General features: G+C 42.0%; 1 protein-coding gene across 2 annotated transcripts in view; it reads left to right on the forward strand.

Annotated features, from left to right (window-relative positions):
• The first annotated feature begins 5249 nt into the window (after nucleotides 1-5249).
• Nucleotides 5250-14266, forward strand: part of MYLK3 (myosin light chain kinase 3) — a 33981-nt gene continuing 24964 nt past the window's right edge. The window contains exon 1 of one of the 2 annotated variants that reach the window (XM_027889866.1): nucleotides 5250-5368. In XM_027889866.1, coding sequence (XP_027745667.1) covers nucleotides 5360-5368 — 9 coding nt within the window. In that variant the 5' untranslated portion in view covers nucleotides 5250-5359. Of the gene's footprint in view, nucleotides 5369-6595; nucleotides 6737-14266 lie in introns of those variants that run through there. The other variant, XM_027889865.1, reaches the window with a different exon arrangement.

Consider the following 14266-nt stretch of genomic DNA (forward strand, 5'->3'; position numbering starts at 1 on the left):
TTTTAAGATTATAAAACAAGCATTAGAATTTACTCTTAGAATTTTTATATTACTGACATGCAGAGAAAGTTTGTCAAAAGGGTACATTTAAAACAAACTTTATTTAACTGAATGATTGAAATTCTGTAATACCTTTCTTAGATAAACGTTTTGAAAATAGTACCTCAAAGCAGTGTATAATTGACTGAATGGAAATTGAGCAAGAAGCCTAATTTAGATGAATACTAATAGCTGCATTCTGCAATACATCTTAAGTGCCCTGGTGGGGAAAAAAATCCAGTGTGCAGGATTACTCATGAGTCTAGTCATTTCTGGGTGCATTTTTCTTTCATTGTTGTTCACACCCATTTTAAAAAGATTGAGAGTCCCATCCAAAATATTTAGCTTACATTTTTTGACGCTGACCAAATTCCGAACTTGGCAGCTCTGTGCTGTTGCTTCCAACACTGCCAGCACTGTCTACTGGCACACAGTTCCTTAGCAACAGGGAAGCTCACGTTTGCTTACAGCTCATGAGTCTGCATCTAAATGTAGTTCTGGAAAAGATAAAAGGTTAGAGGAGTTTGGAAGGGGAAACCGATACTTGAACAATTTGTACTGTTCAGTGATTGAGACTGATGGCAATAGGACGTAGCAAAATGAGCCTCAAAATATTTTCTTTTAAAATATTAGACTGTTAATGTGTTGCAAGAACTCAAAATTAAAATGAAAACAGAACCCTACTCCTACCAATGATAGAAAGATCAAAAATAAAAATGCAGTGAATGGGAAAATCGGGACATGTTCTGTTTTGAATGCTCGTGTTACAGTGGCTTGGAAAGGAGGAGATTCATAATTTGAGCATGGGGAATCTGAGAAAGTCATAAAAATTATATTTTCTGAGACTAACAGATGGGTTGAGATTGTATTAGATTAATTATTTCTGAGATTGTTGATTGCTCCTTGTCAATTTAGTAGTGCCTTTTTTTGCTGATCAAGCTGTGATATCTTAATGGGCTTTTGACAGCTTGTGCTTTGTATGACTCAAAAGCACAATTACTTAAAAGGCCACTGTCAGACTGGTTTTGTGTTATGATTACAGTCATCTTAGTTTCTAGGATTTCAGGCATGCAGTTTTCCTTATTAGCCAGCATTAGAGCTGCAGTGGGGTTTCCTTATATAGCAAAGGCAGGAAAGTAATTGTGACTCACTCAACATGAGGGGGAGGCAGGGACCAGACAGAGCAAGGTAGGAATGGTGAGGGTAGGAAAACAGAAATGCTGGACTTGGCTAGAGAGTGGAGAAAGGGATAATGATGAGAATCAGCAGTGATTTAATGACGAATAATAATGATTAATGTGTTAAGGCTGTTCATGAGAGTGGAGACCTTCTGTAGGATATCATGGTGCAGAAAGCAATGCATGTGTTTTGGCTTTCTGGAGCTGTGAGAAGGAGCAGGAGATACTGGAGAAGAAGGCAGAGTGAGTGGGGAGGTTCTGCCTTCGTAGGAGTAAGGATACTGCTACTCAGGCTGTTCTCAGAGTAGAGCAGTTCCTTTTTACTGAAGAATTAAGTGGTTTGAGAAAGGAATTCTCCAGAGGCTGTATTGTTTTGTTCCTGTGTTTGCCCTTCCCCATCTGTGTCCTTCCTTGTGAGTTTACTGGGCTTTTCTGTGGGAAATGGATTCAGATGTGATATGGAAGGTGAGCAAGATCCCACCACCACTGGGAGTGGGATGGAGAGTGTTAATCCTTGTTTTCCAGAGCCAATTCAAAAGGGGAAAATTTCGTGTGAAGAAGGTTTTTGAGGGCTAGAATGAACCTACGTAGTGAACACTGATTTAAAGATAGGGGAAAAAAGGTCCAGGCTGCCAAAGTTAAAATACATCTAAAATATTTATCTCTGAATTTCAAACTCAAATATAGAGAGGATTCTATATTTATCATTTCCACATATATATTCATTAGACACATAAATTTGGTGCTGCATGTGTTCTTTATGGGGCTTACTCATAGAAATGACGTCTCCTCTAGTTAATGGAGCATTAAATGAGAGGCTGTAATTACCAATTCTGCTGTGTGGCTACCTCAGAGTGGGCAAGAGGATATGGGTTAATTTTTTATAAAAAGCACAGAATAGTGTGTGTGACAGCCTAGACATCCCATTCTGGGAAATGTGTTTGGTCTGATTTTCTCACCACTGTAGGCTTTTTGGAGGGCAAGTGGAGGAATGATGTCAAATGCATCTGGTTCCAGTTACCTGTCTGTGTTTTAAACTAACAGGCTGTTGAATATGAAATCTGTGTCACAGCAAATGCTTTACAAAGGTAAAAAGAGAAAAATCTTTCTTTTTGCTTTTGCTGTCCATTCCTTCAGTAGTGGAAGGTAGAAGGGTGCAGGCACTGCCTGTGGGGTTGGCCTGTGTAACAAGGCTCAGTGTTGCACGGAAGGAAAAGACTGCTACCCAAAAACTGGCCCCCATCCTTACAGAGAAGGGTTCAATATGTTCTCCCTTGGACCTTTTTTTATGGCCATCATAGCCAGGTTTGCTGTGTGATGTGATAGCTCTGAATGCAAAATCATCTTCCCATGTTTAGCAGGAGACAAAGTAGATACTGGGTCACTTTATCTCTTAATTTGTTTTTTTTCTATGGTGCTTGTAGCTATTTTGAGTGTTTCACTAGGTAAGTTGCCTTTTGTGAGTTTATTCAGCAGCAGATGTTACACCACCCACTCTGGCAGCTGGAACAAAAGCAGAGTAATGAAAGAAGGAAAATTTGCTGACAGTTGTGTTTGTGCTTTGCAGGCAGGATTCGTTGCAGTGCAGATCTTTGTGGGCTAATGAAGTTAAAGCAGGGCTTTAGATAGTATTCTTTTAAACAAAAGCAGACTGCCTAAAGCTGTCTCCACTAGTGTTTTCCTTTTGAAACAATGACAGCGAATACTGCAGGTTTAAAAATGGAATATAATTTATGAGGCTTCTAGCCTTGAGGATGAGTCCTTGTGTAAAGGGAATTTGAAATATAAAATGAATATTAATGAGGTGGGGAGGCTTTCAGACCTGTCCTTTAATACTAATCCATTGTGAGTGGAGCAGCTCTAGAAATGAGCTGATACTGGCACAGGGACAACCAGGAATTGACTGCTCTTAGAACATGCCTCATCAGTCAAAGCCTTCACAGGCTCCTGAATACTTGTCCTGATCAGATACAGAAGGGGACCTGAGCATTTCTGGTATCAATCCCCTGCCTGCTGGTTCTGTGTGCCTTCCCCTGGGAACACTCCTGGATGCTGGCATTCAGGTCTAGCTTGTTGCATGGATGGGAGCGTAATGAAAGGGTAAGTTACTGGTACAGTTTGGAAATGCCTTTTGGAAGAGAACTTGAACCTGCAGTTCAGTGTTGAGGGCATAGCCATGACGAGATAAACTGGGTGACATCAGTGTTAGTAGCTCCCTGCCCCTGATTGTTAATGACAAAAAGGTTCTAAAATGTTTGACTGTTAAGTGTTGTATAAAAGAAATGTGCCAAGTGACTAAAGCTTCTCCTCATTTTCAGGAAGAAAGATACTTTGTATTAACCATTTGATATAGGAAATGTTGTTTAGATTATAAATTCCCTGAAAAAAGGGATGTGTTTTTGGACCAATGCACCTCCTCCTCATTCACAGAGGCTGATGCTGGGAGAGGAGAGAGGTCACCTTAAAAATGCTGAGCCCCTTCATTTTAGCCTGCAGTTAGTGCAAGAGTTGGCATATCTGTCAGCAGCTGGCTGGGGAAGCCAGTTATAATAACCTCTTTACCTCTTCCCTTTCCTTGGTCTGTGCTCCAGATGAGCTGATATGCTGTCAAACACTTGGTTCGAGAGAGGAGTTTAGGGTCTAAATATAGCAGATTTGAAGAGTTGCTCTAAAAGCTCAAGTACTAACCTTGGATTTGATTTCATTTGTTGGGTGTTAAGTTTTGCATTTATTCTATAAGTAAATGATGTCTTGTGTCATCTACGAAGCCTGTGTCCAAAGCGAGTGCTTTACTTGTCTCTAGAGCTTTAGGACAAGGCACCCAAAATGTATTTTCTGACGTGTAAAATTCATTAGGTTTTTCCCAGGTATTAACGAAAACATAGTCCTGTGTCCATTGCCTGATTTCTATCCACAGCAGTACATTTAAATTTGTGGGAAGTGGGCTATTTCTTTGTTGTGGATTGAATGTTATATGGTTACTACTAATTTGTTGCTTTTAATACTCACAGAATCACACAGTCCAGAACTGACGTAGTGAGATTTGAAATTAAAATGGGGGAGAGAAAAGCTCCAAATTAGTTGTGTTTTTTGGTGGGGTTGTTTGGGGTTTTTTTTGCAGAACACAAATGGATTTTAAAAATCAGTGAAACTCACCATAATAATTATATTCTTAATATTAATTAATGAAAATACCGCAGGAAGGTGTTGTCTTACACTACAGATCTGTATTTAGATCTGCTAATGGAAGGTTGCAGGCTGAGCATTGCAAATTCTGGAGGGCTTGCCAAATTTTCTGAAGGATTCTCTTTGTCATGCAAGCTTTCCCCGTGGCATGGGGCTTGCATGGTGTCCATGCCTCTGCTGCCACATTAAGTAATAATGACTCTTTACTCCTGCCCCAGCCAGGCAGGAGGGCTCAGGAGCAGCCTCAGCTCTCCCTGCTCAGGAGGCACAGCTGTCCCTGTGCCACAGGGCTAATGGGGCTTAAAACTTTTGGGGAAGTTGTGACCTAGAATTTACAGTTTGCTTTTGCCTTTCAAAAGGGCGGCATAGTAATAGTAGATTCCAAAGCTCTGAGAATATTCTGGCTGCGAAGGGCTAACTCTGTTTTACAGGTGGAAAAGCTGAAGCACAGAGGTGGAGGTGGGAATCGTGCAGGGGTCTGGCAGTCGAGATTGGCCTCACATATCTGGGGCCAGTACTGCATCTTGGGCAGCCTCAGGTTGCCTGTGTCACTTTCCCAGGATGTTAAACTAGTCCCTTTACCAGTATATTGGATACTCATCTCTTGGGAGAACTATCTTGTCTCCTTGAACTGTGCTCAAATCCCCCGGTACCCCAGGCGACCCCTGCCTGTTCACTTGTTTGTTGGATAGCCTGAAAAACATTCCCTGCCAGGCAGTAACAAATACTTGCAGCAGCACAGCCATCTCCTCCCTGGCTTTTGCCCTGCAAGAGCTCCTCACTCACCCTAATTTTCTGGTTTTGTCTGTACTTACGTTCACTTTATTTTGTTTTCTAACAGCATATTTGGTTTTTTGCTCTCCAAACCCAAGTGGAAACAAAACACTTGTTTTTTCTGTGAGAGGGGTAGCCAGCTCTGTACCCACACCTCTGGACCTGACATCTCTTAGATCATAATGATAAAGGTACAGTATCTTACCCTTATTGCTCACTTGATTGTTCCAGGGCAGAGAGTGCATGTGCACTCATCCTGCAGTAAAACACACTTCTGTTCTGATTTAAGCAGTGAAGACTTGGCCCATGCTAAGCCCTGGTACTGCTGTCTGAGATGGCTTGTCCACCTGCTCAAAGGCAGGTCCATAGAGAGTGACTGTCATTTTGTATTCCCATGCCTGATGTGATTCAGCTTACGTTAGATCACTTGAAGCTTGTAATCAGAAATAATTCTATTACAATCTCTTGGCTGAATGGGAAAGGAAGGCACAACACAGATTAAAATTGAAAGTAGAGTTTCTTCTCCAGACCTTACTTTTCTTCTTAGGTCATCCAGCATCTTTGTATCCGTCGTCTTTGTATATTTGTCCTCTGCAGACACAATCTTATAGGTAAGAACTTGATAAAAAAAAAGTGTGTCTCACACTGAACAAAGTAAAAAGGAATTCATTAGGGTTCATTTTGGGTGCATTATGACTGCATAATAATCCGTGTAGGTAGAAAAAAAGTAAAAATATTCTGAATCTAGGGGTTCACAAATACATCTACATGGACTTCGTAGCAACCTGTGTAAGTGCTTTTGTTTGGCTGTAAGGGGTTTTACACAGGGAATGGCTCTGAGCTCAAATCAGGCTGTGGAAACAGTGCTGAAGGCTTCAATAGGTATGAGAGTTCTGACAGAGGATCAATCCTCTTGAATGGTCCTTTTGTGCCCTTTCATTGTTCCCTCTGTTCTGTGCTTAAGAAATTGGAAATACACGAAACACCCACGTGTAATAATCGTGTTATGTGGAAGCAAATATCCTGCAGCAGTTCAGTGTCACTGGAAAAAAAGAACAGCTGTTGGATAAGTGACAGTTTTGTCGCTGCCTGGCTGAAGGAAACTTGCTGTCCTTAAGTCACAGCAAAAGCAAAGTAAAATTGGACGAAACTAAGCCAAGGAGCAGAGGAATGCGAAGAAGGAGCTGTTCAGTGCCTGCAGAGATGTGACTGTCATCTTGTGTTGTTTCCGTGCCCCGGAGCTCCCGTTATCAGGGATTCAGGAAGTGAGCTGCTAGGATACAGATAGAGCTTAGTACTGCTGATAGGGCAGTGAAATGATTGAAATGCCTGGTGTAGTGGTAGATAAGATGAAATGCCTGGTTTATCACACAAACAGAATTCTAGCAAGATCCAGGGAGGCAGTGCAGCTTTATTCAGTAAAAGGCTGTAGGCTACCTGGGTGACCACCAGACAAGCCCAGCAGAATGGGAACTTTGTATCAAGAATCTTCCCTGCACAGATCCCTTCGTTTGAGCATGGGAGGATTTTGTGTTTCTGATTACATAAAGAGATTCACGGTAAGGGGCTCCTCGGAGCTTTGTTGTGAGCCAAGTTTGAAAGGGAAAACTTTCTGGATGGCGCAGTTTTGCTTTCTGTTCCTTTTGTGAGGTGCTACGTGTGTTTGACATTCTTGGCCAGGTTGTGCAGCCTGCTGGCTTGCAGAACACCTGCCAGAGTCAAGGAGGTGTTTCTGAAATGATGAGTGCAGGCTTTGCCTTTGTAAATAAATTTACTTTTCGTGAGAGCCTTGGCACGTTAAAACTTTTATTCTGAGCGGAGTATTTGTCATGCAGGATACCAGGCTGACATTCAAACTGTGTGGAGCTCGGTTGGCACAGCTTTTTGCTTTACTTGTCGTATGTCTGTGAGTTTTAAGACAGTGAATGTGTCAGGCAGGCTCACACTGAGGCGATTTCATGCGGAGCCAAATCCTGCGTGAGCCCGTTTGACCTGTGGTAACAGCAGTGCAATCAGTGGGCAGCAGAACCTCAAAGGGTGCTCTGGGATAGTCCTGGAAAGCTGTGGGAGCAGAACCCCAACTGTGCAGAGGTCTGAGGAAAACAAAGCCAAAGAGAGTGTATCTCCCAAAACTTAACCACGATCGACCCTGTGAGAGCAGAGACGTAGAGACGCCACTGGTGCAAGAGAGAATGGGAATCTGCTTTTCTACTTTTGTAAGCTGTTCATCAAAACCCACTGCGATTTCAAGCGATTTGTGAAGTTAAATTTTGGTTACTAGTTGTAGGAAGTCCAGGAAAAGTGTTTTCTGCAGTTTGTTTGTATTTACTTACTTTTTGAGTTGCTGAAAAGACCAGTGGCAGAAAATGGACTTCAGCAACCTTAAAAAGAATGCCATGTACATATGGCATACATGTTTAAGTAATTAATTTTTTTTTTATTATCATATATTACATGAGAAACAAAATGGCCGGGAAGACCAGACACGTTTCATATTCCTATGGCCACGTGATTTATTGTGTATTTACAGCCACGTAGCAGAAAAATGTTTTGGTCTGTTAATTTGAATATACTGCTAACTGTTCTTCATGTTGAAGAGATAATGATGTGTTTAAATTGTTTGTGTTCAGCTTTCTGTTAAAGATATTAAGCAGCCTGAAATACATGGTATTTTCTCTTGCTTATTGCTGGAGGAGCACAAATGAAAGATATTTCTAGAAGGACTACGGAGAGAGTGGCCTTAAAACCATCCAAGCAAACAAGCCAAGGGTTTTTGGATTAGTCATGTCTTGGGGAAAAAAAGTCAGTCCTGCAGTTTTCTGTCTACATGGCATTCTGTGGCTTGGCTCTGTGCAGATGAGAGTTAATGTTTTGCTATAGAATGAAGACTATAATGAGATTCAGAATATCTTGTTCCTCTGTAATTGATCTGCTGGGTGACTGAGTAATTCTTTCATATTCATTACTTCAATTTCCTTTTCTATGAAACTAGTGATAATGGTGCTTCTCTTCTGAAAATACCATTAAGGTCCACAGGTAAATGTTATGTTAGATTTAGTTTGATTTATTGGCTTTCCGTGTTCTCAGTGAGCTAAGAATCAAAACCAACTTTGTTTTGGATGTCTTGGATTGCATTACATCACTCTGGCCAGCTTAACAAACTCATTATGTTTATCTCCTGGAAAATCTTTCTCTGTTTTATTCACAAAGCTATTACTCAAAGTCATGGAACATTATAAAGAGAAGGATGCTTTTTTGAAGGATATGACCATCAGAGAGCATGCAAGGATGAACAGTGCCTTGGACCATGTGTGCATTCTTAGTAAAGTTGATGAGAACTGCTCTAATCTGTAAGTTTAATATTAACCCTCGTAAAAGCTCTTCTCCCATGTAGAATGTCAGTCTACAGGTTGAGTTTGAGCCTGTTCCAACAGGATGTGTCTGTGTGGCTCTGACTGCAGTGCTTGCAGTGTAGAACCTGTTGTTTGCATGTTTGTGGACTGTAGTCTCCTTCTGCTGTAGTACTTGGTGAACTGCCTGCTTGTGCTCAGCTGAGTGCCTGGCTCAGCTGACTGGGCTGTTATGGAAGGACTCACAACCCCAGGCAGTTCTGTAAACAGTGGCTTGTGTGTGTTTACAGATTGCTTGGCAGTCTGTGTTACTGCTCAGAGGTGCAGTGCAGGGGGTAGTTCATGCTCAAGCAATAAGATGAGGCATTTTGTGTTTCTGATATGAACTGCACTTATGAGGGGCAGTGATAGGAGTGTTGTAACATGTGCCTGAAGACCAAATTGCCTAGACTTGCTTTAGGATTTTCCTTTCCTTGAGCTGAACAGCTTTGACGTTCAGCTGCATCAATCCTTTTAACCTTGGTGGTGCTGCTGTCTTTCTTCTGTTGACTTGTTGGACCTGACTCTTATTTTAGGACACAGCCACTTAATGAGATATCTGAAGTCATGTAGCCCTTCATTTAAGCTGATCTTGCTTCTTCTCTCCTACTTCATGTTCGTAGTTGGGGGTCTGTATTCCACTCTGTGGGTTGGGTTTGGGTGTTCTTTGGGTAACATCTTCCTGTTTTTTCTATTCAGACCTGATTTTTCTGGGAATCCTGTGTAGGATTGTTTGGAACTCCTCAGTTACTGCTGGTTCATGTCTTGACCTTCATGTGTTTGTTTTTGAATGTCTTGCACTGCACAGCAATCACCTTTGTTTCAATCTCTTTGTCTCCCATTTTGTGTAGCTGATGCTTAGGGTACAGAGCTGCTGGGAGAGGCCTTGACACCTGCAGTTCAGGCTCCTGTTTGCCTGGGGAGTCATTTCTCTTTTCTGCAGAGCAGATTTGGGATCCCAGGCTCTGGGGCAGTCTGTGAGCTGCAGAGACCTAAATTACCATCCCAGGGTCGAGGGTCAGGGCAGGCTCTGTGCACACTGCTATTGGGAGCTAGCAGGAAGGCAGACAGACTGGAAAAAAAATTAATGGAAATGATAAGCCTTTTTGAAGGATTGGGATTTTTAGAAAAAATACATGGTTGGAAAGTGTCTGAGCATCTCGGTTCTTAGCACTGTCTTCCCAGGCCTTGCAGGAACTCAAGAGAAAGACGTCATGTGCTCTGATTCAAATTTTGCACCAGTAACAGTGGTCTGCAGTCTAAATATATTCTATTGAGTGTTCTTTCAGACAGTTCATATCCCAGAAACTAGAGTAGTAAACTATATATAGTCTCTGACATTACAAACCAGGTTTGTTTTCACCTTATCCATGGCTGAATTGAGATAGCAGGAGCGAGCTGCTCCTCCTGCTGTTGTTGTCTTCTATATTTGTGGCTCACCTTTCACTCTCATTTGTGTCCTTGTTTTGTTGTTTAGGCTTGAGCAGTACATGTTCTTTCTGACTCATCCAACTTGGGCATGTGTGTGACTTCAGGTCCTGAATGCTTCCTTTCAGAGACCTGATTCCTTCCAGCACTGTCATGGCACGTTCACTGGTATTGTATGGGGCTGGGTAGAATTAAAAAGAAAGGCCCTTTTTCTATAAATATCTCAGTTCTGGGTATTTCCCTGGTGGGTTCCTGTCCCCACTTTGAGCTAAATTCCCCAGAAGCCCAGTGTGGGAACCTTCAGGCTAATTCTCAGCACCTCTTTGGGAATCAGCACAGCTGGAATTGCATCTTCCTTGACCTGTCTTGCTGTACAAGGAAAACAGTTTGCTACAGATTTGATGACTGACTGACTGACCTTCTTGTTTCTGGATTTGCTTTATACAGAGTTATCAGTCTTAGGGCTAGAAATTATCAGTTTTAGTGCCATGGTCTAATTGGCATGGTGATGTTCAGTCCTAGGTTGGACTCTGTCATCTCAGAGCTCTTTTCCAACTTTGTTGATTCTCTGAAAACACTGGCACAAGTTACCAGGTGGCTGACTGGGCCATCCCTCCCTGTGAGGCAGTTGTTGCCATGGCCATCAGTGGTGCTTTGTCTTGGCAAGGCAGGTAGAAGGCTGCCAGTCATTGTTGTTGGCCATTTAGCCTGTTTGGGACCTTTTATCTGGGTTATGGGAAATGCAGCATTTCATAAGATCCAATCTTCACTAGATTCAGTTCAGACAGACTTGTTCAGATTTTTCCTATCCCTTCTTTTGTGGCTGAACAAGAGTGATGGACCTCTGTATTTCTCCATTTTCAGGGCTGTGTGTACAGACTCTTGCCAGCTGTAACTTGCTTACCTCTGCAGAATATTACTGCAGCCTTTTCCAGCATCCAGCCCACAGTTTAAACCACTCTTCTAATTTCTCACACTATCTTGGTGTCTATATTTGTCATTGGAACTGCCCCACTACCCTTTAGTGACAAATACTGATATCAACTAATATGAAATCCAAACCATTTATATCCTGGATCTTTTATCAGCAGTGTTATTTGCTTGCTTTCCTCTGAGTGATTTTGGCTTTATGGTGCCAGGACTTGGGGCTGTTTTTATACTAGCACTGATAATCAGCGTGTCTGGGTTTACACTACAGCTGTCTCTGCAATGCATCTGGAGATTAATTTAACTGATCTAGCAGCAGAATTCCAAAATCGATGGTTTATTAGTTTTAATTCGGGAGCCTCTTATGAGGGCAGAGAAATGTCTATGTGGTTGCTTAAAGTTAATATTCTGGAATCTGCTGGCTGTTGATTTAAGGTAGCAAGGTGATTCAGAAGCAAAACTTGCTGACTTCTGACAGAACTCTTTCAGAGAAGCACTGGGAGGTACTTACTGTCTTGGGAGTGGAAATGGCTGCACCGAATGTGCTCTGCATTTCTGTTCTTACTAGATATTTGTACTGAGATACTAACTTCAGGTGGAAAAATGGATCACAGTGCTTAGCCATACCACTGGAGCCCAAATTCAAAGCTTCTAATTCACACCAAACTGTTCTTAAGCTGTCTGCTTTAGAGAGATAAGCTTAAGAAAAATTGCCTTCTCATGCCTTGCTCTGAGAAGCTTGATTGCTGTTGTTAGCTGCTTTCTGCAATTGCACTGGCATGTGGGATGATAATGTTCTTTTAGACAATCTTTTCTGGATATGACATTCTTTTGTTTGTTTCATGCATATTTTTCCTAAGTTGATGAAAACCAGTGTAAGTTTAGCTGGAGATCTTTTGCACAACTGAAGTGGATGCAGCAATTGCTCTGGGCTTTTGCCAGACATTTAAACATTCACCCAAAGGAGTGCAAGTGGCTTCTCTGGGAGTGTTTGATTACTGAAAAGAGTTTGCAAAAGCATTGGTTTCTTTACACAAACTCTTTTATTCCTAATCTTTTTCAAAGCAGAGTTTGTGTTGAGACTAAACCTGAACTAATGAAGTTATTCCTGTGTTTGTGAATGACGTCAAAGCAAAATGTCAGAGAGATCTAAATCAGCAGGTGAATATAGCACATAACAGACTTCATTATAGGGCAGATAAGTATAGGGCAGAATTTCCTTAACGTGGTGTTCTGGTTATTAGTGGGGAGTAGCAATTTCAGGGAGTTTTGTTATTAAAAAAAAAAAAAGTAAAAAATCCCCCATTGTTAGGTTCCAGTAAAGACCATTATTAGCAGGGAACAGTGAACACAGTATTTGGTGTTAGTTGTACCACAGCAGGAGTGGTCAGGTGGGAATGTGAGTGAGAGAAAGAAATCAGTCCCTGAGATTCCAGCTTACACAGGGCCTGAAATGAAGGCACTGACTGCTTTTGCAGTGACTCGGGAAAAGTTGCCCAGGGTGTGTGTCAGTAGCCAAAGGACACTCAAGTCCAGTGGGAGGCTTTGTGAGGCTGGAGGCTGCCTTGCCATGGACTCTTAGTTCACTTCAATTCCAGTGCAATCCCACATGATTTGAGGTGTTTGTGTGTTTTACCTGTCAAAGATTTAAACCAATGCAATGTAAAATTGTGCTCGAGGGGATCTTACCTCGGTCAGTAACTGCAAAGGGCAGGAGGGTGGCTGGGGGACAGAACTCTTGCCTTTCAGCTGGGGAAATACAAGTGGAGAAGCAAAGAAGGTACTAAAATGTATTCTCACAGCAATTGTCAGTCGTGGTGGTGAGAAGAGTGAAGATGGAAATGATGGGTACATATTGACAAGTTAGTACAGCTCTGAGTGTACATTTTTGTGGAAATTTTTCAAACTTGTGAGCTACTAAGATCTTCCAAAGTAGAAAGGGAGCAGAAGGCAGCACAAAGCACAGTGCAGTATTGGGATTTTCTTCTTCTCAAACAAAAATGTGTTACTGGCAAAGCAGAGCCCTTTCTGAGGGATTTGATTTGAAGCCAGTCAAATTTCAAGCTGACAAGAACAATTGTGCTGATTTTAATGTGTTTTGGAGCAAATTCTGGATTATGCAAGTTTGTTTTCCAGAAAAGTTGGCTGTCTAAAAATAACCCTTTCTTGTGCAGGAGGTCTGTTCCCTATCTGTGTGTCCTGAGAGCCCTACCACATCACTTCAGTGATGAGAATTTGCTTTTGCTGATTTTATTCCTGTTGGCATTACTGCACAACCCAGGCTATTCTTCTGTGCTGTGGCAGATCCCTGCTGACTTACCACTACTGGTACCTGAACAAACTGCCACAGGCACAAGGGCTTTTGGTGGCTGTAAAATGGGCCTCAGGGTTCTCTGCTGAGCTTCTTGGAGCAGTGAGAAAAGATCTTGTAAATGAGAGACTTCTGGAATCCAAGGGTGGCTTTTGTGGCTGACCCTTAAAATCAGCAGTTTTTAGGAGAAACTGATTGCATGAGATATAAAATCACTGAAATTCAGGGAAAGCAGAGTGACCAACACGACTTTTCTGTTGAGTTGCCCAAGGTGAACTCTTTGGTGGTGGGTCTGGAGGAGTGGGAGGATGAATCTTTGCCACCATACCAAGGAAGCATTACCAGTTGCCATTTTTCTGGACCAAGCTAGTTAAATAATTTAGTAACTGCTTCAATTTAAAAAAAACCAACCAAACAAACAAAACAAAACAAAAACAAAACAAAACAAACAAACAAAAAAAAAACAGAAAGAAAGAAAATTAAAAGTGATGAGCTTCTTAATGTAGTTCCTGTGGGCAACAGACTTGGTGGCAAGAATGAGCTCTAGAGTCAAGTGAGTGGACGTGGATGGGCAGCAGGTGCTCTTGTTGGCCTCCTGAGAGGCAAAGTAACCCGATGGAAGGGCTTTGGGGATCTTGGTAAGCCATGTGGACAAATGGTCAACAGTGTTATCTAGAAATCTCCTCACTTTGATGTAAATGAAATGTCAGAATTGATCTGTTCAGCTCTCTGCTGTCAGCTGCCCAGCAGAGATGCATTACAATGGTGCACATGACCTGGGATCTGTAACCTCGCCTTAGCTGTGCTTGGGAGCACTGTCCTTGGGGTCAGTTGTCTGAAAAAGAATAAAATGGACATGGGGGAAGGAGTCAGGACTTGAAAGGGTGTTTCCTAACCTACTATGTTAACAGTGTCCTCTCATTAAATGCACAGCAATAGGCAATATTGAACTGTATCACACCAGGGGCACTTGGAGTGCCAGTAGTGCTTCAGAGACCCTTTTACTGTGCAGGTGGATTTCAACCTCCAGCCAA

The sequence above is a fragment of the Empidonax traillii genome, unplaced genomic scaffold (genome assembly GCF_003031625.1).
Source record: "Empidonax traillii isolate 1590-97213 ecotype Southwest subspecies unplaced genomic scaffold, ASM303162v1 scaffold273:size739602, whole genome shotgun sequence".
NCBI classification, from domain to species: Eukaryota; Metazoa; Chordata; class Aves; order Passeriformes; family Tyrannidae; genus Empidonax; species Empidonax traillii.